At 42.2% G+C, this 24038-nt stretch overlaps 1 protein-coding gene across 1 annotated transcript in view; it reads left to right on the top strand.

The window, feature by feature from the left end:
- Positions 1 to 11430, top strand: part of XPOT (exportin for tRNA) — a 121464-nt gene extending 110034 nt beyond the window's left edge. The window contains exons 22-25 of the mRNA XM_088454649.1: positions 6355 to 6402; positions 9525 to 9596; positions 10507 to 10563; positions 10664 to 11430. Of these exons, the coding sequence (XP_088310775.1) occupies positions 6355 to 6402; positions 9525 to 9596; positions 10507 to 10563; positions 10664 to 10690 (204 nt within the window). The 3' untranslated portion in view covers positions 10691 to 11430. The remainder of the gene's footprint in view (positions 1 to 6354; positions 6403 to 9524; positions 9597 to 10506; positions 10564 to 10663) is intronic.
- The last annotated feature ends 12608 nt before the right edge of the window (positions 11431 to 24038 follow it).

Raw genomic sequence — 24038 nt, 5'->3', positions numbered from 1 at the left:
AGCTTCTAAAGCATCAGCAGCTTCAATAGTGGCACACAGGGCCCTTTGGTTAAGATCCTGGAACGCTGATACAGGATCAAAGGCGGCGCTGGAAGTTTTACCTTACTATAGAAAAGTACTTTATGTAGCAGAGTTGGATAAAATAATAGCTACTCTGGCAGCTTCAAAGTCAGCAGGTCTGCCATCTATGGCGACTATAAAGTCTATCAAGGCGACAAATTAAAGAGGTCTGGCCCGGCAAGGCATCCAGCTTCTAAGCCGTATGACAAACCCTCTGCCTGATGGGGCGGGCCGCCTCCTGAGGGATCCTATGGTGGGAGGCTGACTTCAGTTTGCGGATTGTTGGAGTTAAACAGATGCCTGGGTCCGTGAAGTGTCTCAGGGGTATACCCTCACTTTCAGGAGGCATCCTCCCCAGCGTTTTTTTGACCAGATCCTTCAGCAGATGCGGTAAGGGCTTTGGCCCTTCATGAAGCCATTCACTCCCTGCTGCAGGCAGGGGGTAATAGTCCCGGTTCCTGTGTCGCAAGAGGGAAGGGGTTATTCCAATCTATTTTTGGTTGGGGTTTATCGCCCTATACTAAATCTAAACACCCTCAATAGGTTTATCCATGTACTCAAGTTTCGTATGGAAACTCTGACCAATTATTTTGGCAATGGAGCCGGGGGATTACATGGTTTCCCTGGACATTCAGGATGCATATCTGCATGTTCCTATTATACCATTCCACCAGCAATTTTTACGGCTTGCTGTCCTTGAGTAACATTACCAATTTCGGGCTCTATCCTTTGGCCTATCTATGGTTCCCCGGGTATTTACCAAAATAATGGCAGTCATGACGACCTATTTCAGGCGTCTGAGTCAGAATTCTGCCACATCTGGGCGACCTTCTGATAATGGCACAGACTCCGGTTGTTTTACAAAACCATCTTCAACTGACCATAGCCTGCTTACAAAAGCACGGCTGGGTCATCAATTGGAAGAAATAATCACTTTCTCCAACACAGCAGATGGTACATGTGGGAGCTCTTCTGGATTCTCTGGCAGACTGTGTTTCTGCCAGAGGACAAGATTGTGGCCCTATCGTTGCGAATACACAAGCTGCTTCGCAAGCGAAGGGTATCCATTCTGCTAGCAATGCAGGTCCTGGGATCAATGGTATCCACCTTCGATATGGTGGGTTATGCTCAGTTCAATTCCAGGTTTCTGCAAAGATTGATCCTCTCCAAGTCGAATGAACAGTATCATCAAATAAAGTCCCAGAGGATCCTTCTTACTCCGGAGGTTAGTCACTCCCTCCTGTGGTGGCTGAGAAAGGATCATCTGAACAAAGGGTACCCATTTTGGATTCCAAATTGGGTGCTGCTCACCTTAGACGCCAGTCTTCACGAATGGGGAGCAGTGACTGGTCATCGCACCTTTCAGGGAAGATTGACAAATCAGGATAGTTATCTGCCAATAAACATTCTGGAACTGGGAGCAGTATACTTGTCATGGCACAGGACCTGTTCCAGGGCAAGGGTTCTGATTTGGGCAGAACGTCATCTCGGCAATATTCATACCGGGAGTACTCAATTGGGTACTTTTAACTTAGACTTCCTAAGTCGCCAGGACATACACACCGGAGATTGGTCTCTCCATCCGGGAGTATTTCGGCTCCTGGTAAACAATAGGGTCTACCAGAGAGAGATCTCATGGCGTCACGTCACAACCACAAGGTCCCCAGGTACGGGTCCAGGTCCAGAGACCCATCAGCAACCTTTGTGGATGCACTGGCAGTAAGATGGGACTTCAATTGATACAACAATTCTAACTCTCTGCTGTGAACTGCTAGTGTAAGGGTTTGCCAGACCCATCAATATTACAAAGAAAAAAAGAATGAAGAACACCAGCGCTAATACACTAACAATATACACATAAAAATATCATAGATGGACAGTTTAAAGATAAAAATAGATATTTATTTGTTAAGTAAAATCAATATTAAGTTCACAAAAAGAGAATTTTAAAGTGCTTATAAAATAAGAATTAACGTTTGGTATGACATATATAACAATGCAATATCTACTATCATCTGCTCCCGTTTGTAATTTTACGTTGATATTAAGACTCACTCTCGTATCCAAAGAACACTGTCTTTTAGCAGCAAAAACTTTACCAATAGATGGTTATATTGTCTTAGGGAAATCCTCTGGCATCCAGCACACACAAGTTGTAAGGTATCCTCTAAAGCTGCAGAAGTTCCAAAAACGAGTTAATAGTTCACTGTAAATCCAACACGTCACGAGTCCGGAGAAGGGTTATAGTTTCTGGTCTCAACGCGTTTCCCTGAGCAATGGCTGCTCAGCTTCATCAGGAGAGTGTATTGTGGGTCTAAAGCAGTCCTTAATATACCCATTAGCTGATTAGAAAATATCAAGCACTTGTGATTTAAAGGTCGTAAATCTCTATCAGTAAACCGTCCATCACTATAAATTATTAAAATATATATATATATATATATATATATATATATATAGAGGCAACCTTATTGGATTCATTCTCGTAAGGGTGTGAACATACTCACACAAGATTGGAAAAAGTTTCTCCACGCCCGGCTCTCCGGTCACGTGATTTCTGTGTTCGGAAGCCACCCGTAGCGGGTATGTAAACACTGACACGTCATGTATTTTTCGTGTCTGCTGACTAAGCTCAGATCACGCCTATCAATGTCGTCCTGTGATGTGGAGTTCCTGTTGCGTCAATGGGGGTATGTAAACACTGACACGTCATGTCGTTCCGTGTCTCCAGACTGAGCTCCAAAACCATCGCGTCAATGGGGGTAAACAAAAGGGAAAAAACCCTTACAATCTAGATCACTCTTTCGTGAGTGAACATAAAGATGCACATAAAATGAAATATATTCCCACAACATGGATATCTAGTGGTTTAACCAGAGAATAGAGTATAAGTTCTAGAAGTAACTGCGTTTAGGAGGAATCATCCGTAGTCCTAACACATATATAAATAGTAAACTCGTATACAACCAATTTGGTTTTATGGGGCCATCTGATCTAAATCTCAATGGAGACTTTTGTATATTCATAATGCAGATACAGTATTTACAATATGTATCCAAACAACTCAAGTTAACACGGTTCCTATCATAAGAGTGGGTAAAGTGAAGGTTAAAACGATGTAACGGCCATAGAAAACCAGCCCTCTTGGACTCTCAGGTTCAGAGAATCTTCCTAACAGATAAGATCTCATTAATACAACACCCGAGTGTGCAGACTGCTCCGCAGTTGCCGAGTGTCAAGTCACGCTGCAATCAAGACATGGGAATCAGTAGTGTCCACCTTCGACATGGTGGATTTCGCTCAGTTTCACTCCCATGCCCCTACAGCACCCAATACTCTCCAGGTGAAATGGGCTACCCCATCTACTTCGATCCCAAAACGAAGTTCGCCTGTCCCTAACCGTGGTGGTTCGACATTCCATTTAGAAAAGGGTCGCCACTTTTGGATCCTGGACTGGGCTCTCCTCACCATGGACACAAGCCTCCGAGGGTGGGGCACAGTGACCGGCCAGCACTCCTTCCAGGGCCGCTGGACCCCAGTCGAGACAGGGTTACCAATCAATGTCTTGGAACTTCAAGCCATCTACAGAGCTTCAGGGAAGGCCAGTACAAGTAGTCTGACAACGCCACGGCAGTGGCCTACCTCAATCACCAAGGAGGCACTTGAAGCCAGGTAGCAATGGCAGAAGTGTTCCACACTCACATGGACCGAATGCAATCTCCGTGGTATTCAACTTGGGAGTTCACAATTGGGAAGCAGTCATGACGAGCATGCAAGAGAGTGGTCTCTACATCGAGAAGTCTTTGAGCTCCTGGTGGACAAATGGGGTCTGCCTGATGTGGATCTCATGGCCTCGAGACACAACAAAAAAACTGCCAGTATGTGGAACTAGGACAAGGGACCCCCAACGCAGCGTTCGTGGACGCATTCAGTGAGTGAGAGAAACCTCCCATTTGGCATATCTCTTTCCCCCAATATCCCTGCTTCCTCGAGCTCTTCGAAAGATCAGTCCTGTTGATGGCTCCGGCTTAGCCCAGACGCCATTGGTACTCCGATCTTCAAAGTCTCTCCACAGACTTTCCTCTTAACTTCCTCTGCATGTAGACCTGTTGTCTCGGGGTCCATGTCTACATCCGTACCTAGCCCATCTGTCTTTAACGGCTTGGCTCTTAACGGCTAAGGGATTTTTCCAGCTCTGTTGTCCAGAGCATGCTCAGAGCCCGTAAACTGGCCTCAGCCAGGATTTATCACAGAATATGGCATACATGTTACCAATGGTGTGCTCCAAGAAACTATGACCCTCAAGTTTTTAAGGTGTCTAGAATTCTTGCCTTCAGCCTGGATTGGATCTAAGTCTCCGCCTAGCATCTCTGAAAGTGCTGGTCTCTGCTTTGTCCATTTGGTTCAGGCTCAGACTTGCTCGTATACCGGATGTTCACAATTTCCTGCAAGGTGTTCTATGTATGCAGTCTCCCTTTGTCCTTCCTGTGGCTCCATGGGATTTTGCAGTAGTGCTCCAAGAACTTCAGGAACCTACATTCGAACCCCTGGAATTAGTGGATATCAAGTGGCTCACTGCAAAGACTGTTTATTCCAGCTACCGCATCTGCCTGTAGGGTATCGAATTTAGGGGTGCTTTAATGTTGCTCCCCCTTCTTAATCTTTCATTGGGACAGGGCTGTTCTTCATACACGCCCAGGCTTCCTTCCCAAGGTGGTTTCTCATTTCCACCTAAATGAGGAAATTGTGGTTCTGGCCTTTCAATCACCAGACCTCTCAGCAGGTGAGGCCTCTTTGGATGTGGTGTGTGCTCAGAAGATCTACATGGACCGTTCTGCTTTCATCAGGAAAATCGGACTCCCTCTTCGTCCTATTTGGATTCCACGAGAAGGGATGGCCAGCTAACAAACAGACTCTGGCCAGATGGATTTGCATGACTATCTCAGGCTTACACGCAGTCTGGCCTTGTGCCGGCTACAGTTATCTGCTCTGTGGGTCCCTTGTGGGCAGCCCTGCGTGGCGCCTCAGCAGAACAGCTATGCAAGGTGGCCATCTTCTGTCCACACCTTTCTTAGGTTTTATGCCTTTGATATATTTGTGTCTCAGGATGCTTCCTACAGGTGTAGGGTTCTCCCAACAGCTCAGGATCGTTCCTGCCCTTGAACTGCCCTTGAACTGCTTTGGGACATCCCCAATGTCTCCCTGTGGAGTCCTATGGACCCTGAAGAAGAAAAGGAGAGTTATGGTAAAACTTACCTCCGTTAACACTCTTCGTAGTCCATAGGATCCAGCGGTTCAAATCCCGGCAGCGCCAGCCCGACGTGGAAGGAAATCCCTATCGTGCGAAAGGTAAGTATTATCTAACCTAATCTACCCCCTAACCCTCCTTTAGGATACCTAACCCACCCTTTCCCCGCCATCTAAACCTAAGTCCCCCGGGGGGTGCCTAACCCGAAGTTCCACCCGGGGGCGCCGGCATCATAAACTCATACAGTGTCCACAGGGCGCCTGCCCTGACGCACCTGGCTTCTATGGGTTTCTTCTCTTGGTCACTTGTTTCATTCTCTGTGTGAGTGTGATTCTTCAGTGTACCAGTCTTCTCTCCTATCCTGCTCCTGCCTTGGGCTTTTTAACAAAATGAGTTTCCCTCAGGCTGTGGGCGGAGTATAGGGGAAAGGACCGGAGCATCCTGGGATTGAAAAGCTTTGCTATTGGTGTCTGGTCCTCCAGGTCCCACCTACACCCCATTGTCTCCCTGTGGACCCTATGTACTTCGAAGAGAGTTAACAAAGGAAAGTTTTACCATAACTCTACTTTTTTAATCTACATAAGTATATAGCTGCAGACCATAATCTACCTCGTGTATTTGGTTATTTATACTGTAATGGTATCACGAATTGCCTAGCCACACAAGTTAGCAATAGAGTATCCCTTAATGAATTAAACACTGTTTCAATGTGTTCTGTATTTAAATAGGACGATTTGATGTTTTGAGCCGAATTGTAACGACAAGTTGTCCACATTGTCTAGTGTGTATGCACTATTGTGCACTCCCATACATCATTCATCGCATATTCTGATCTGCCTGTAGTGCAGGTAGATCTGAATATATCGCAGGTTGATCTGAATATATCGCATGCAGTGCATATTAATGAATCTTCTAATGTGTACCTGCAATCTTGCATGGTCCAGGGCATAGATAAATTGCCCTGACCATCGGCAAAATTGCTGGGTCGTCTAGTGTGTAACCAGCTCTAAACATTTAGCTAATAAAATAAATTCTTATGCCCACAGGCTTTGTCAGAATGTGCTGTGACTTTGAAAACTATATATCTAAAAAGGGTAAGATATCATGACACCTTATTTTTAGTGGTCTATCATGTTTAGAGGTAAATTCATGGGGTTTTTTGTGTTTTTATATTTACAAATAAAAATTAACATACGATTTGAGTTAAAAGCATTAACATAAGATAATACAAAATAACAAAATGGCAAAACCTAGTATATTATACTTGTTGTGACATCCCAAGCCCTGTATGTAAAGCCACTCATTTATGCAGGTTCTTTGTTAAATCTAAAAGGCATTCACTCAAGGGGATCTATATCCCGACATGAGAAGCCCGATGGGGGACTGCAGTTAGGTGTCAAAATATAGACGCCTAACTGAATCCCAATGCCGAACAAGGTAAGTCCGGGGCATCCTTAGCGTTAGCCGCACAGGGGGAGAGGGTTCGGTTTAGGCAGTGTAGCGTGGTTAGGTTTTGAATGGGAAGGTTAGGGTTAGGCACCCTTCCCAGGAGGGTTAGGTTTAGGGTGTGGGAAGGGTGGGTTAGGTTTAGGGTGTGGGAAGGGTGGGTTAGGCACCTCTAAGGGACGGGTGGGGGGGGCGCGGGGGGTAGGGTTAGCCAGCATCTGGATCTCCTGCTGTCGTGCTCTCCATGTTGGGACTACCGGCGACTGAACAGCCGCAGGTATTGCATTCATATTTCCACTCAAGCTTACAGTAAGGAGGCAATGTTCAGACACAGCATCTTATTTACGAGAGCACAGATATGTTTTGCAGTCAGCCCCTAATGGGTAAGATCCAATAATGAAATAGTGGGGGAGAAAATTACAGAGAATCGGGATGGTGTAAATGGACAGGGAGAGAATGGCAGTTGAGATGTGTTCAGGGTGGAGAAGAGGACAGGTGTTGAGTGTTCTGCTTATATTTTATTAAGCAAGATCCTTTATCAGTAAATCTACTTTTTTGGGCAACTTTTGTTTAGCAGAGTCCCAGCACTTGCCTGTGATAGGACACTGATCACCATTGGCTCTGCTGTTCCTTAGCGGGAGAGATCTGGCAGTGGTTCCAGAGACTTAAAGCAACTGTGTATGACCTCCCCTACTACAAAGAGACCCATTAATGCTTTAAAAGGTGCAGTACGCAAGTGCTGGGTACTGCTAAATACAGCATATAGTAAGGATACCAAGAACACTTACCACAATAATGTTGTTGGTTATGGAAGTAACTTTTTAGTGGAAACTTCTTTTAAAACTTCACTTAGGGAGACGAATCTTGGTCAAGGCAGGTTTTGAAAGTTAAATCATTATATAAAATTCCATTTGTTCAGGCTCACGTAAAGTTTAATGCTGGGGTGACTACCCAAATGCACAAACTTAAAGGGGGTTAATCATATTCTATCAGTTTCGTTCCTGAGCAAGGACCTTTGCCGAGATATGATAAATGTGTGTGTATATACAAGTGTATGTTTTTGATATATAGATATATATAAATATATATATAACTTTCAAAAGGCAGGCACTCACAGACTAAATAAACTGTGGAAAAACTAATGCTTTATTGCAGTAGCGCATCTACGTTTCGGGGTACATTCCCCGTCATCAGTATAAATCACTTGCATTTTGATTGTATTATTTGTGTCCTGAGTATAAATCACTTGCATTTTGATTGTATTATTTGTGTCCTGATGACGGGGAATGTACCCCGAAACGTAGATGCGCTAATGCAATAAAGCATTAGTTTTTTCCACAGTTTATTTAGTCTGTGAGTGCCTGCCTTTTGAAAATGATACATACGGGGGACTTCTATCCTCAGGGAAAGCACCGCAGCAAGGAAAACATTTTTTTGCTCATACTACAGGAGTGCCGGTAATTTGGACTGGGTAAAAAAAAAATATATATATATGTGTGTATGTATATATATATATATATATATATATATATATATATATATATATAACACACACACACAGCGACAGCAGTGTGTAAGTGGTATAATAGGTGTTTAGATGTGTATATATGGCAAATGAATTGGTAAATGAGTAAAAGGTGCCCAAGAAAAAAAAAAAATTAAATATTATCTGTGCAATTAAATTGTATAATATACAACCGTGAGTGTATTACGCCTTCAAAAATATTGATAGTGTCAGTGCAATTGTGCAAATTAATGCTGTGAAACCTACACCTCCATGTATGTACTGAGCATGAACCTTATTTTAAAATTGAAAAGGCAAATACCTTATATATACACAGAAAATTACAAAGATTTTATTTAAGCTAAAAAAAAAAATTGAAATGGAGAAAACATAAAAACATACATATATCAAGAATTATGATATTTAAAAGAGAAATCTCATAGTAGACATATTAAATATTTCAGGTGCAAGATGTGCAAAAAAAGGTAAAGTGCCAAATGCTTATCTTGTTTAAGTTTTTCAGGCAAGTTCACATAGGGCAGGTATGCAGCTGAGCATGAACCTTTTTGAAAATGAGGTTCATGCTCAGTACATACATGGAGGTGTAGGTTTCACAGCATTAATTTGCACAATTGCACTGACATTTTATCAATATTTTTGAAGGTGTAATATACTCACGGTTGTATGTTATACAATTTATTAATTGCCCAAATAATTAAAAAAAAAATTATTTATTTTTTCTTGGACACTGTTTTTACTTATTTATTGATTAGATGTGTATATATAGCAAATCAAACACCTATTAATTATGTCACTTACATTTAAGCACTGCTGTCGCTATATACCAAGTCTATTTTCAAATATCTTTTCACTTAATAGCAGATCACCACTGTTATTTATACCTCTTGTGTTAAGGCCCCCATACATCAGCAATTGATTGTGTATAAAAATCTTTCCCCATTTCAATCGATTGTGGCAATTCTGCAATCGATTGAAAAAGGGAAAGATTTTTATACACAATCGGTTGCAAATTGCACGATTGCTGCAATCAATTGCTGATGTATCGGGGCCTTAAGCTGACACCCAGAACCAGATGGGAATGTGCAATTAGTTATCACTAAGGTTATATTATTGTATAAATAGAATCCAGGTGGCGCTTATTGATCCTTCACTTGTTATATATAGAGAGAGAGAGAAGAGTGACTTGCTCTTTATCAGGAATTATCTTAATTTAGCTATTTTCTATTTGAATATTTTATATTTTAGGGACCTGAATGCATTCAGTATCTACAGCAAGAGTATCTACCATCTTTACAGGTAGCACCAGAAATTATCCAGGTAAATTGTGCTGATTTAACTGCTGGAGGAGGTGTACCTGTGGTTTTATAGTTAACTAGGAAAGATTTTGCAGATGTCATGTAAAATCCCAGGTGTGCCTGTGTAGTGAGACTGATGGGAGGCATGTCCACTTGCACCTACCAATAGTGCATGCTTTAGTGCTGGGTTTTATTAGTAGTATCTTGCAACTATATATATTTTATAAAGGTTATCCTAATATGTTCAATAGAAGAGTGTCATGTTACCTTTCATAGATTAAAAAATACATACACCTGCATAAACTCATTGGAACCTTACCTGCACCCATTAAATTTGAGACAAATTAGTTGTAGTTGTGCATAGAATATTTTTGAATACTGCCCTCCTCCCTCATATAAGGGGAAGGGGAGGGGGAGAGTCAAGCAGCTGAAAGAGTGAAGTGGAGAAGTTGCCCATAGTAACCAATCAAATTCTATCTATAATTTTATAGAATTTTCTTGTTAAATGCTACGTCAAAGCTGATTGGTTGCTGTGGGCAAATTCTTCACTGATCCACTTCTCCACTCTTGCATGATACATCAAGCCGATAAACATTAACAAAATGCAAATTAAAAAAAAAAAAAAAGTCCTGATTGTTGATACCATGACAGTGTTCTATTCCACATGGCATGTAGAGGATAAGTACATTTTATAGGCACTAGTAACCTGGCGCTTGATTTTTAATAGTTTGAGCAGCTGCCCAAATGCTTTTATTATTGCCATAAGTATAATAGTGTCCTTGGTGGTCAGTCCTATCTTTATGACACTGCTGTTAGCTCCATGAATGAATGTTCATTACGGATCCAGTGTTTGCTTTCTCTTCAACTCATGGTGAAACCTTATTGTGACAGGCCCTGTTAAATCTTTTTTTTTTTTTTTTTTTAATTTGCAGGAGTTTTGTCAAGCTCTTCAACAGCCTAATGCTAAGGTGTTTAAGAATTACTTAAAGGTATGCAATTTTTTTATACCTATTAAATTGTTTGCACAATCAGTTTATTCAATGTAGATTTGTCATTGTTCTCCAATTTTTTTTTATTTTTTTTTTTCAGATTTTTTTTCAACGAGCAAAGCCCTGAGGAACGTACTGGAATTTTTTGCACCCAATGTCCATACTCAGGAACTCCAGTTATTAATTTATGTAGATTGCTTATTTTGTACATGCATTTAAACTGGTGTTCTATACAGAAGTTGCTTCTTGCCATACAAAAGTGAATTAATTTCTGGCCTTAGGAGCTGCAGCCACACCTTACCTATGCTGTGTTTCATAAGTAATGGAAAATTGCTCTGAGGACAACTGACCTAAAAAAACATTGTCAGGTGATTCAACTTACATTCTGTACCTAGTGCTCCCAATTTAAATGGTATATTCCAATTTCTTTTTATTTTGATATTTGAAAAAGTGTACAAATCAATTCCCAGTCAGGAGTATATCCTTGTACATTTTTTTTTTTTTTTTAATTTCTTTAATTGAAGATGTTTTATTTTCTAAATATGAATCTCCTGTTGGATACTGTGGACTAATAAAGAAATAAAACTGCAGTCGGTTTTGTAGATAGACATGGCACTTTGTTAGAGCTGTATTGATGAGAAAACCCCTGTAGTGACTAAGTGTTTGCTAACACAATCCATTCACATATTTTTTGGCAATATGAAGTGGACCCAAAATAAATGAAAGCTTGAAGTAATTCAAACAGTATTTATAAAGTGTATTACAGAGATTGAAAGGTGTCCATACAGAACACACTGCTTCTTGGTATGTCAGCATTTTATTGGAGCTGGTTCTACAAACTTTTTATAAAAGGAAAATAAATTTTATGTGGTAAAATTTTGAAAAGTTCCTGGCATTCTTTACTATCCCTAACCTACTGATGACTGCAGAATAGAGGTCTCATAGATAGATGGATATAGATATATATCTATTACACACACACACACAGTGGGGCAAAAAAGTATTTGGACAGCCACCGATTGTGCAAGTTGTTGCACTTTAAAAGATGAGATCTGTAATTTCCATCACTTCAACTGTGAGACAGAATCAGAACAAAAAATTCCGTAAATCACATTGTATGATTTTAAAACTATTTATTTGTATATTCTTTCTGAAAAAAAAATATTTGGACAATCAAAAAGTTTAACTCAATACTTTTGTAAAGTAACCTCGGTTGGCAATTACAGATGTCAAATGTTTCCTGTAGTTCTTGACCAGGTTTGCACACACTGCAGCAGGTATTTTGGCCCACTCTTCAATGCAGATCTTCTTTTAGATGTGTCATGTTTTGGTGCTGTCGCCAGGCAACATGGACTTTCAACTCCCTCCACAGATTTTCTATTGGGTTGAGGTCTGGTGACTGGCTAGGCCAATCCAGGACCTTTTTAAATGCTTCTTACGGAGCCGCTCCTTAGTTGCCCGGGTGGTGTGTTTGGGGTCATTGTCATGCTGGAAGATCCAGCCACGTTGCATCTTCAATGCTCTTACTGAGGGAAGGAGGTTTTTCCCCAAAATGTCACAATACATGGCCCCATTTATCCTCTCCGTAATACGGATCAGTCGTCCTGTTCCTTTTGCAGAAAAGCATCCCCAAAGCATGATGTTTCCACCCCCATGCTTCACAGTGGGTATGGTGTTTTTGGGATGCCACTCATCATTCTTCTCCCTCCAAACACGGTGTGTGGAGTTTATACCAAAAAGTCCTATTTTGGTCTCATCTGACCACACAACATTCTCCCAATCCTCCTCTGGATCATCCAGATGGTCACGTGCAAACTTTAGACGGGCCTGGACATGTGCTGGCTTAAGCAGGGGGACCTTTTTGGGGGCTGCAGGATTTGAATCCATGACGACGTAGTGTGTTACTAATGGTAACCTTTGTGACTGTGGTCCCAGCTCTCTTGAGGTCATTGACCAGGTCCCCCCGTGTAGTTCTGGGCTGATCCCTCACCGTTCTCAAGATCATTGATACCCCACGAGGTGAGATCTTGCATGGAGCCCCTGGTCGAGGGAAATTGTCAGTGATCTTGTATTTCTTCCAATTTTTAATAATTGTGCCAACAGTTGATCTCTTTTCACCAAGCTGCTTGCCTATTGTCAAGTAGCTCATCCCAGCCTTGTGCAGGTCTATAATTTTGTCCCTGGTGTCCTTAGACAGCTCTCTGGTCTTGGCCATGGTGGAGAGGTTGCAGTCTGACTGAGGGTGTGGACAGATGTCTTTTATACAGTTAACTAGTTCAAACAGGTGCCATTAATACAGGTAAGGAGTGGAGGATAGATGAGCTTCCTAAAGAAGAAGTAACAGGTCTGTGAAAGCCAGAATTCTTGCTGGTTGGTAGGTGTCCAAATATTTATTTTCCGCAAGAATATACAAATTGTTTTAAAAATCATACAATGTGATTTCCAGAATTTTTTGTTCTGATTCTGTCTCACAGTTAAAGCATACCTATGAATTACAGACCCCTCTCCACTTTTAAAGTGCAACAACTTGCACAATCGGTGGCTGTCCAAATACTTTTCTCCCCACTGTGTGTGTTATGTGTGTGTGTATATATATATATATATATATATATATATATATATACACACACACACACACACACACACACACACGTGCATAAATATTGGGACATTGACAGACATATTTTGGCCTCTATTCACCACCACAATGGCTTTGAAATGAAACACATTTTAACTGCAGACTTTCAGATTTAATTTGAGGGTAATTACATCCAAATCAGGTGAACGGTGTAGGAATTACAACTGTTTCTATATGTGCCTCCCACTTTTTAAGGGGACAAAAGTAATGGGACAAACTAAACAATCCTAAATCTAACTTTCACTTTTTAATACTTTGTTGCAAATCCTTTGCAGACAATTACAGCCTGAAGTCTGGAATGCATACACATCACCAGATGCTGGGTTTCATCCCTGGTGATGCTCTGCCAGGCCTCTACTGCAAATGTCTTCAGTTCCTGCTTGTTCTTGGGGCATTTTCCCTTCAGTTTTGTCTTCATCAAGTGAAATGCATGCTCAATCGGATTCAGGTCAGGGGATTGACTTGGCCATTGCATAACATTCCACTTTTTAGCCTTAAAAAACTCTTTGGTTGCTTTTGCAGTATGCTTCGGGTCATTGTCCATCTGCACTGTGAAGCACCGTCCAATGAGTTCTGAAGCATTTGACTGAATATGAGCATATAATATTGCCCGAAACACTTCAGAATTCATTCTGCTGCTTTTGTCAGCAGTCACATCAATAAATACAAGGGAACCAGTTCCACTGGCAGCCATACATGCCCACGCCATGACACTACCACCACCATGCTTCACTGATGAGGTGGTATGTTTTGGATCATGAGCAGTTCCTTTCCTTCTCCATACTCTTCTCTTCCCATCACTCTGGTACAAGTTGATCTTTGTCTCATCTGTCCATAGGATGTTGTTCCAGAACTGTAATGGCTTCTTTAGATGATGTTTGGCAAACTCTAATCTGGTCTTCCTGTTTTTGTGGCTCACCAATGGTTTACATCTTGTGGTGAACCATCTATATTCACTCTTGTGAAGTCTTCTCTTCATGACTTTGATACATATACAACTACCTCCTGGAGAGTGTTCTTTATTTGGCCAAGTGTTGTGAAGGGGTTTTTCTTCACCAGGGAAATAATTCTTCTGTCATCCACCACAGTTGTCTTCTGGGTCTTTTGGTGTTGCTGAGCTCTCCGGTGCGTTCTTACTTTTTAAGGATGTTCCAAACAGTTGATTTGGCCACACCTAATGTATTTGCTATCTCTCTGATGGGTTTGTTTTGATTTTTCAGCCTAATGATGGCTTGCTTCACTGATAGTGACAGCTCTTTGGATCTCATATTGAGAGTTGACAGCAACTGGTTCTAGGTGTGACATTTGCATTTGGAATCAACTCCAGACCTTTTACCTGCTTAATTGATAATGAAATAACGAGGGAATAGCCCACACCTGTCCATGAAATAGCTTTTGAGTTGATAGTCCCATTACTTTTGGCCCCTTAAAAAGTGGGAGGCACATATAGAAACCGTTGTAATTCCTACACTGTTCACCTGATTTGGATGTAATTACCCTCAAATTAAATCTGAAAGTCCTGCAGTTAAAGCACATCTTGTTTGTTTAATTTCAAAGCCATTGTGGTGGTGAATAGAGGCCAAAATATACAAATTTTGTCAATGTCCCAATATTTATGCACCGGACTGTGTGTGTGAGAGATAGATAGATATATATATATATCTATCTATCTATGAGGGAGCGAGTTTGGACTGCACGATGTAAATTTAAACAATAGGTGCTGCCACCATGCTGAGACCTGTAGTACAATGATAGGGACATATAATGCTGGCACGCACTCTAGGTACTAAGAACAATGATCGTCATAATAATTCTGATGAACTCTACAAGTGAGGTTCTTAGTACATGTTTGGCCAAAAATGTTTGCCCATCCACCACGTCAAGGTGATTAAGATGGGTCCCTAACACATTTAGTCAAATTTATGTAGGACTTACCTGTAACAGTGTCCATGTAGACAGAAATGTAGGAACCTGGGCTGATAATTAAAAACACCTAAGGGCCTTCTAGTGTACAATATAAATACACAAATATAGTGGAAAGTGGAGGGGGCTTGGACTGCACAGGACTTTACAAGTCTCAGCATGGCAGAACCTCTTATGTTTAAACCATCAGCCAAGGTTCCTACATTTCTCTGTACATATTAGATTGGGCACTATTACATGGAAGTCCTAGATAAATTTTGCTTAATGTGTCAGTATTGGGAATGTTATGGACCCATCGGGCAAACATTTTTGGCCAAACATACTAAGAACCTCACTTAAACTCTACAATTAACATAAAGTAAATCAGAATTGATTATCATTGTTCTTAGAATGCAGATGCACACTCTAGGTTTTATATATATGTGTGTATGTGTGTGTGTGTATGTATGTGTATATATATATATATATATACACTATTACTATATATAATCAGGTAAAATAAGTATTTACCACACCAATATTTTTCTCAGTAAATAAATTTGTAATGGGGCCATTGTAATGAAATTTTCACCAAATGCCAGCAACAACCCATGCAATCCACACATGCAAAGAAATCAAACCATAGATGTCCATAAATTTAAGTTATGTGTAATAATATGAAATGACACAGGAAAAAAGTGTTGAACACGCTTACTGAAAATGTATTTAATATTTTGTACAAAAGCCATGGTTGTTAATGACCGCTTCAAGACACCTCCTGTATGGACAAACTAGTGGCATGTATTACTCAGGTGTGATTTTGGCCCATTCTACCACACAGTCTTCAAATCTTTAAGGTTGCCTGGGCCTCTTCTATGAACTTTGATCTTTAGTTCTTTCTATAGATTTTCAATTGGACTCAAGTCAGGTGATTGGCTGGGCCATTCTAGCAGCTTTATTTTCTCTCTCTGAAACCACTCGAGTGTGTCCTTGGCTGTGTGTTTGGGATCATTGTCTTGCTGAAATGTCCACCCTTGTTTCATCTTCAGCATACTAATGCAGCAGGAGGCGTGTAACAGAAAGATGCCTTCTGCCAGCATCGCAGGTCCAAGTGCTGCATCCTAAGGCGCAGCTTCGGATTATCTGCAAGACCATTGGCCAACTGAGTAACCCCGAAGTTACTGAGAATGGTCCTCACAGCACCATAACTGAGGCCAGGAAGTCTGCTTTGGAAATGATGAAGACCATGGCCTTAGCACAACCAGAAAACAGGGATGTCGTGTCCCCATTTCCACAACGCAGGCTCCCACACTGCCAATCAAGATGTGGCTTAGGGGGAACTGTGTGCCAGGACCCGCTCTGCACATGCGCTCAAGCATCACATGTACACAAACCATCAGGTTTGTGTACATCTAATTTAAGCCCATTGACGTCAGGTCTCCTATCTGTCCCCCTAACCTCTGATTCTCTCTAATCTCCATCACCACTCCCCCTCTTTACCTGTCAGTCTCTTGTCTCTGTCCTCATAACCTCTCATATCTGTCCCCAATCCCCCAAATTACTTAGTACCTCAGTCAATTTGATTTAATCATCTGGACTCAAGCATGGATATCATTAAAACCTGGACTGTAATGCAGTTTGGGAACCTCTGTTATAGGTTATAGTCTGGAGTAGCTCTTGGTAGTTGACTGAGTTTTTGCAGAAAAGCTTTGATTGGTGGTTGAGGACCTACAGTATATAGTCAAAGTAAAATGGTTGTCAACAATGCACAGAAAATACATAAAATTCATATGTGAATGCCACAGGAGCCACTGCATGACGCCAAACCAGACTCTGCAAAGTATAAATGTGACCAGGTTCACAATGTTTTGTATATCTGAGTCTTCTTGTGTGTGGGAGAAGTCTTTGTTCTTACCTGTTAAGTCTTTTTCTTCGACGCCATAGGCAGCACAGAGATGAAACTGGGTATTGCCTGGAGAGGAGAGTTTAGGCACAAAATAATTAGTGAATTAACCAGAAGCCCAGGCTCCTCTCCCCTATACCCTGCCCCCAGCCAGAGGCCATCAGTTTAGTTTGCAAGCCCACGGCAGGAGCGTGGCAGATGAGAAGGAAGGCCGGCATACATACAGAATCATACACACCAAGTACAGCCGGACATGTCACAGAATCCAACTTGTGAATCTCCCTGGTCCTCTTGATGTAAAGCTGGAGAGCCCGTACCACATCGAAGGAAACGTCTTGCTGAGAAGAATCCGTAGACTGGAATGTAGGTACTACAGTCTCCTGATAAAATGTGGAAGCGGGAAACCACCTTGGGAAGGTAGCCAAGGCGAGGCCGTAGTACTGCCCTGTCCGAATGGAAAACAAGGAAAGGGAGGGGGGGAGGGGGGGACACGACAGGGCGCTCAAATCTGACACCCTCCGGTCTGACGCGAATGCTAGTAGAAACAGTTTTCCACATGAGCCAGTGTAAATCCACCATCTGTAACTGCTCAAATGGAGGCAATTGGAGAGCTCGGAGAACTAAAGACAGGTCCCAGGAAGCCACAGGAGTCACAAACGTTTGCTGAACATTGAGAATCCCTTGGGAAAAGTTTTGCACTTCTGGTAGCAGAGCTGTCTGCCTTTGGAAGAGGACAGACCTTGCCAAAACCTGGACCTTCAAGTATGGGAGCCAGAGGCTCAAATCCAGACATGTTTGCAGAAAGGAAAGGATATGGGGAAGGTGGAAATATCTAGAGTAAAGCCTCCTAGTGGAACACCTAGAAAAATAGGTACAATATGCCAAACTCTGTGATGAACAAGTGCTAAAAAAGGCTTCCGATTTTTCAAGAGGCACCCCGTCAAAGTGAGACAGGCCAGATCCAGAAGGAGACATGGGTCCTGGGACAGAAGGTCGGGCAGGGGAACACTCAGTGGGACGTTGACTGAGAGGCCCAGAAGATCTGCGTACCGCACTCGTCGAGGCCAATCCGGTGCTACTAGGCTCAAAGTACCCCCCTCCAGCTTGAACTTGGGGAGACTCTTATGAATCATTGAAATTGGAGGAAGGCATAAATCAGAGGGAAGGTTCAAGGAACTGTTAGGGCATCCACCAGGAGAGCTTCCGGATCCTTGGTGTGTGAGCAGGATTGCGGCAGCTGATGCTTGTGATGAGATGCCATCATGTTGATGTCTGGTAGGCCTCAAAGGTAGACCAGTAGCTTGAAGACGTCTGGATGCAGTGCCCACTCACCTGCATGAACATCCTGACCATTTAGGAAGCCCGCTTCCCAATTTTAAACTCCCAGGATTAAGACAGACGACAGTGCTGGAAGATGGTGTTCCGCCCAGCGAAGAATGCGGCTGACTGCGCCATCCTGGTGGTTAATGTAGGCCACCGCTGTGGCATCATCCGACTACCTTCACCGGACGTCCCTGCAGGAGGTGCTGTGCCTTGACACAGCCTGGCCTGTATACTGCACGAAGTTCCAGGATGTTGATGGAAAGCTGGCTCTCCTTATGCGTCCAACGGCCCTGAAAGGTTAGGCGACAAGTTACCGCCCCCATAACTGAAGGCTTTTATCGGTGGTAAGGACCCAGTCCTGGATCTAAAAAGGGACGTCCCTTGTCCAAATGGAGCGTTGAAGCCACCACAGTGGGGGATAGACATGCCTCGGGAAGAATGGGAGTCAGAGTCTTGCGGTTCGGGTAAGATTTGATCCTTTGCTGTAGAATGACCCTTTGGAGAGGCCGGGAATGGATTTGACCGTACTCCACCATGTTGAACATTCAGACCAAGGATCCCAGAATCTGCATGCGGGAGTCTACGGACACCTGACGGTGACTGAGAAAGGAGCGTATTCTGGTTTGGAGGTATTCTGTCTGGAGGGAGAAAGGCTCTGAGCTCTGTAGTCCAACAAGGCTCCCAGGTGGAGCATCTCCTGGGATGCCAAATCCATCTGTGTGACTGAAGAAGCTCTATCGTCAGATGGATGTGATCTCCTGAGAATTGACTGAGATTGTGCCAGGTGAAGCAAGTTGTCTAGCTATAGTAAAATTCTGATGCCCTTGCGGGGCAGATGTGCTGCCCTGACCTTCGTGAACACAGGAGGGGCTGTGGACGGCATAAATAGCAAACCTGGGGAAATGTTGGTATTTGGTACATATAGGGATATGCAAGTAGGCATCTTTTATATCCTGCGAAGCCATAAATCCCCCCCGGTTCCTATGCTAGAATGATGGACTGAAGGGACTCCATAGAAATTTGTTCCACTGTTTCAACTTGAGAATGGGTCGAAAGCAGCTGTCTGCTTCTGAACCAGAAATGGATTGGCTTAAAAGCCTTAACCCTTTCTGGGATGGAGGAACAGGAATGATGACAGGAATGATGACCCCTGAGGCCATGAGAGAGCGAATAGACTCCTCAAGAGCTTCTGCCTTTTCAGGCTGTGTAGGAAGGCTAGTGGAAAAGAACCGGGAAGGTGGACGCTGTTTAATGAGACCGTAGCCCTGAGACACTATGTCTGCCCAAATGCATCTGTTGTGGTCTGTACCCACCCTGCCGAAAAGCAAAGAAGCCGGATTCCCACTCCGATGTCCCCCAGGAGGAGGCCTACCCCACCATGTGGCTTGATCAGGCATCATCAGGCTTATCCGCTGGACGTCTAGTGGACCAGGGTTGCTTACCTCTGTGTTTAGACCTTTAGAGGCAGAACCTTGGCTCCTGGGAAAAGGCTGACCTCTAGCTTTGCCCTGTGGATGAAAGGAGCGAGAAGCTGAAATCCTAGGTCGCGGGATGGCGACAGAGGGCAAGAAAGCAGATTTAGATGCTGCCAATGTATTCACGATCTTGTCCAACTGTGGACATTCGAATAGGGAAGGGCTTCCAGTTGCGCAGCCAGAGAGCTTTTCTGGTTGCATCTGCTGAGGCTGAAATTTTAGAAATTAAAATTCCTAAATATACAGTGCCTTGCAAAAGTATTCGCCCCCCCTTGCTTTTTAAATTTTTTGTTACATTACAACCTGTAATTTATTTAATTTTTTTTATCTGAATTTTATGTGATGGATCTGCATAAAATAGTTTAATTTGGTGAAGGTAAATGAGAAAAAAAAATAATATATAAAATATATATACACTCATTTGTTATCTGATGAGTTCTTAGTAATCTATCAATTCTTCTAGCTGCTATTATGTGACTCATAGTTTCCTCTAAATAGGGATTATTCCTTAACTCTCTATATAATGTTGATTAATATGCATAACAATCTGCTTGTGATATGTAATCTGTTAAGAAATATAGATAGATTTATTATTTGTATGTGTTTAGTGTTTTATTAATTTACTGGTAAATTTAATATTAATTCATGTATTCATGCATTATCCATTAATTATTATATATTATTTATTGCATCTTCATCATCTGTGAATGTATAGAAGATCTGTGTGGATTGCAGACATGAAAAAGAACTACTGAAATAATTTGGGTTTAGGAATGCTGATGACACAGGGACAAAATAGATTGCAGGTGTTGTCTGGACTAATGAATGAAATTGATTGGCAGGCTTCTTCCTTAAGTATGACACCTTCTTGCTCCTAAGACATCCTTCTGAAGAAATTCTCAGTGGAGAAAGAAATGCGTTAAGGGTGTCCCTGCAAGCTAACCTGCATTCCTGCCTTGCTGAAGCACTTTTGGAGAAACAAGTAGAGCTCGTTTCCACTCCAGCCGGCACAGCCAATTGTCCTCTGCTGTGGCCGTAGACAGCGTTATGCTTCGGAGTTGAAATACTCTGTGTGAGTGCCTCCTTAGAGCTACAGCCTTTTACCACGGCTCAGGATTTCTCGCTTTACAGCCGCAGTCAGACCTCAGCTAGCGCATTATGAACCAGCGTTGACACGGGATATATTCCACTTCACACTGCGCATCGATGGCTTATACTGCTGTACTCTCCACGGCTCAGATCCAGTGCACAGCAACATTTACCTAAGAACACCAGGTGAGAGACATACTTACATCTTATCTCCCAGCCTAATTCCTAGGTGGGCTAGAGGAGGATTTATGCGAATAAACACTCACCCTTTCTCTCACTAGAAAGAAATGCACTGTTGCCAACATTGGCTACATCATTTGTTACAATATTGCAATCATAGCTAACAATTGGATATAAGATTTTACTGATGTCAGCATGGATTCCTATTAACGGAACTGTCATTTTGATGCAATAATAAGGCTATATATTTATTCCTGAGGACTTTATTTTCTTATTCAATCAAATAGAGGTGTATATTAACAGACTCATTGGTCTGATTAATTCATGTGATTGGAGCTTACAGCTGGTTCTCTAATCCTAATTGTTTTATATGTGCATCCTTTTTTTTCCATCATTTTATCAAATTCACTGCAGTAAATTTATTGTCGTTATTGACTATCTAATCTGTTATCATTACTGACTATTAATTTTATATGACACTGATTTTTTATGTTTAATTAAACCATTTATTTCTTTCTACATTTGGTGTGTCTTCTGGGTCCGGTTAGACCTATATGCGCCATCTTTATTTTCTTCTATAATTATCCTTTTTTTGATTAGGGAACTGAAGGACCCTTGGGACAGCTGCTGGTCGAGATAGATTGCAGGGAGGTGGGCGCTACAAATTTTTCTATACAAACTGACACTGCCAGAGTCAGCCGTGATGCCGAAGACTGTTCTTGACTAGAATCCATTGGCGCAATCGCCTGTTGTAGGGCCCCAAGCAACTGACACACAGGCCATTGTGCTTCGGATCCTGAGGAGAAATTACATTAAGACACTGTTTACATGTGTGAAATGCTGTAGCATTCACCTCCTAGGTAGTCTTATTTCTGGACATCTTGAGAGTTGTAGAAATCCCCACACACACCCAAATAATAAGTGAGGGTATGTAAATTAAAAAAGATCTTTAGGCAGAGTCAGAATATAAATATATTTTCCACGAGTCTTGCACTCTCACCATTGGATATGTCACTGGGGGGGTTCCACTAAGATCAGTGAGATCGAAATATAGGTGTATAGTCCCGAAATTCAGGACAAGGGCTCTCTCCAAAGTCACTTTAGGCAAAAATATATTTGATTATGGCTTCATATAGCCACAAATACTTTCTATATTCATTTCACAATGTGTCGTCCATTTGTTTGTCAAAGTTTCGGTCCTAGAAGGACCTTCCTCAGGACACTAATCAACAGTGGCAAAGTATTAATAGACCAATAATATGTACAACATGATCTGTGAAAAAAAACTAAACACATAATACAGACAGTCTCTCAGGCTTCATAAACCACAAACACATGCACATAAACTAAATCATATATGGAAAAATTGATGATGACATTAAAGTAGACCAAGTAGTTAAAGTATCTACTTAATCAGTCTAAGCGCATGTCACAGACACTAACTAAAATGTATTGTAGATGTAGAGGATGTTGCTGTCAACAAGAAACATCACTCAGATTAACACAAGTGATCAGACATGATAAAAACTAAATGTTATCATACAAACACTCAAGTAACAACTCTCACTTGCACTCAATGAACAACTGAATGTATGCCAAATCTAGTGAAGTACCTGTCAAATGTGGGACAAAAAGCCAACAGGATGGGCTACTTCCATACATGTCACATCGTTACTCACAGGCTCCGCGAATATAGCTGTACACAAATGGCATATAATGCATAAGTGTATAAAAAAACCTCCCAATGATAAAATGGTAAAATAGCATTATATGGCACTACAAACATGAAACTGCCAAAACAGTAAAGAGCCAAACACCAGCGGGAACTTACCACTTGAAGATCAAAGACAGTCTGTCCAGTGAGTGTAGTCACACACCCACTCAAATAACGGGTAAGCATTAAGTGTCACAACTTGACTTTAAACCCAGCTCGCCGGAATGGCGCATATATCTGTACTCACCCCTGCAAGTGATATTCCCTCAGTGACCACAGCAGGTACAGACAAATAAAGTATACTAAAAGTATACTAACTTGCAAGCACATAGACCGCTCGATGCTAGAATGTGGGCTAAAGCAGCTCAACAATCCAGCTTAATTAGCAGGAAGGAGCAAACATCTAGTACAGCTGCTGGGAGCAGGCTATGAGTAGTGACAGGAGCCCAGGCTGTAAAATGGCCGCTCAGCGTGTAGAGGAAGGAGGATAGAGGGGAGGATCTGCCTGGGGCTTGCTGGCCGCAGGGATGAGGGAGGGCCTTGCTAACAGGGAAGCGCCCGCCTCACCCATCTGGCACGTAGGGAGCAGTCTTACCTTGTCCCAGGTGAGCGCCGGGTACAGCTTGCAGCTCTGGTGTGTAGGAGTCCGCCACCGAAGTCACTGACCTAGTCAGTGCTGCAGTGGGGGCGTCCTATAGGACACCTTACACTGCCCACTCAGTAAAAATTATATAAAATAAAATGCGGGGGACCACCTAAAGCTGCCCCCCTATAACTGGTGCCCAGCTCCTGCCAGCATCAAACTCAAGCGGATTGCCTCTGCCTGGGGGTGGGTATAGAGGAGAGGAGCCTGGGCTTGTGGGTAATTTCATTTAATTATTTGGTGCCCAGATTCTCCTCTCCACGATATACCCCAGCATCAACCCTGTACCTCCTAGTGGAGAAAGAGAAGAAACAGCCATTTTTATCTAGCTCTCTTGAGAAGAAATATTTTCAGCGTGGGAGGGCGGTGGATGTTCGTGATCATTAACATACATTCTTTGTTTTTCTGATTATGAATAACTTAAGTCACATAATGCGTTTCAAGTGTTGAGTTTTTTTTTTTTTAAGCCATAATATGCTTAGCATGACATTGCAGTGTTACAACAGAGTAACAGTACTCTTCACTCATTGACTCCACTGACACAACACTGAATAAAGCGGTACAGTAATACTGTATATAAAACCATTCAGTAATGTTTAATACTCCGA

This window comes from Taudactylus pleione, unplaced genomic scaffold (genome assembly GCF_031769625.1).
Source record: "Taudactylus pleione unplaced genomic scaffold, aTauple2 ptg000040l, whole genome shotgun sequence".
Lineage (NCBI taxonomy): Eukaryota > Metazoa > Chordata > Amphibia > Anura > Myobatrachidae > Taudactylus > Taudactylus pleione.
Note: the sequence above shows the minus strand (reverse complement) of the source record. Positions and strands in the feature narration are given on the sequence as shown.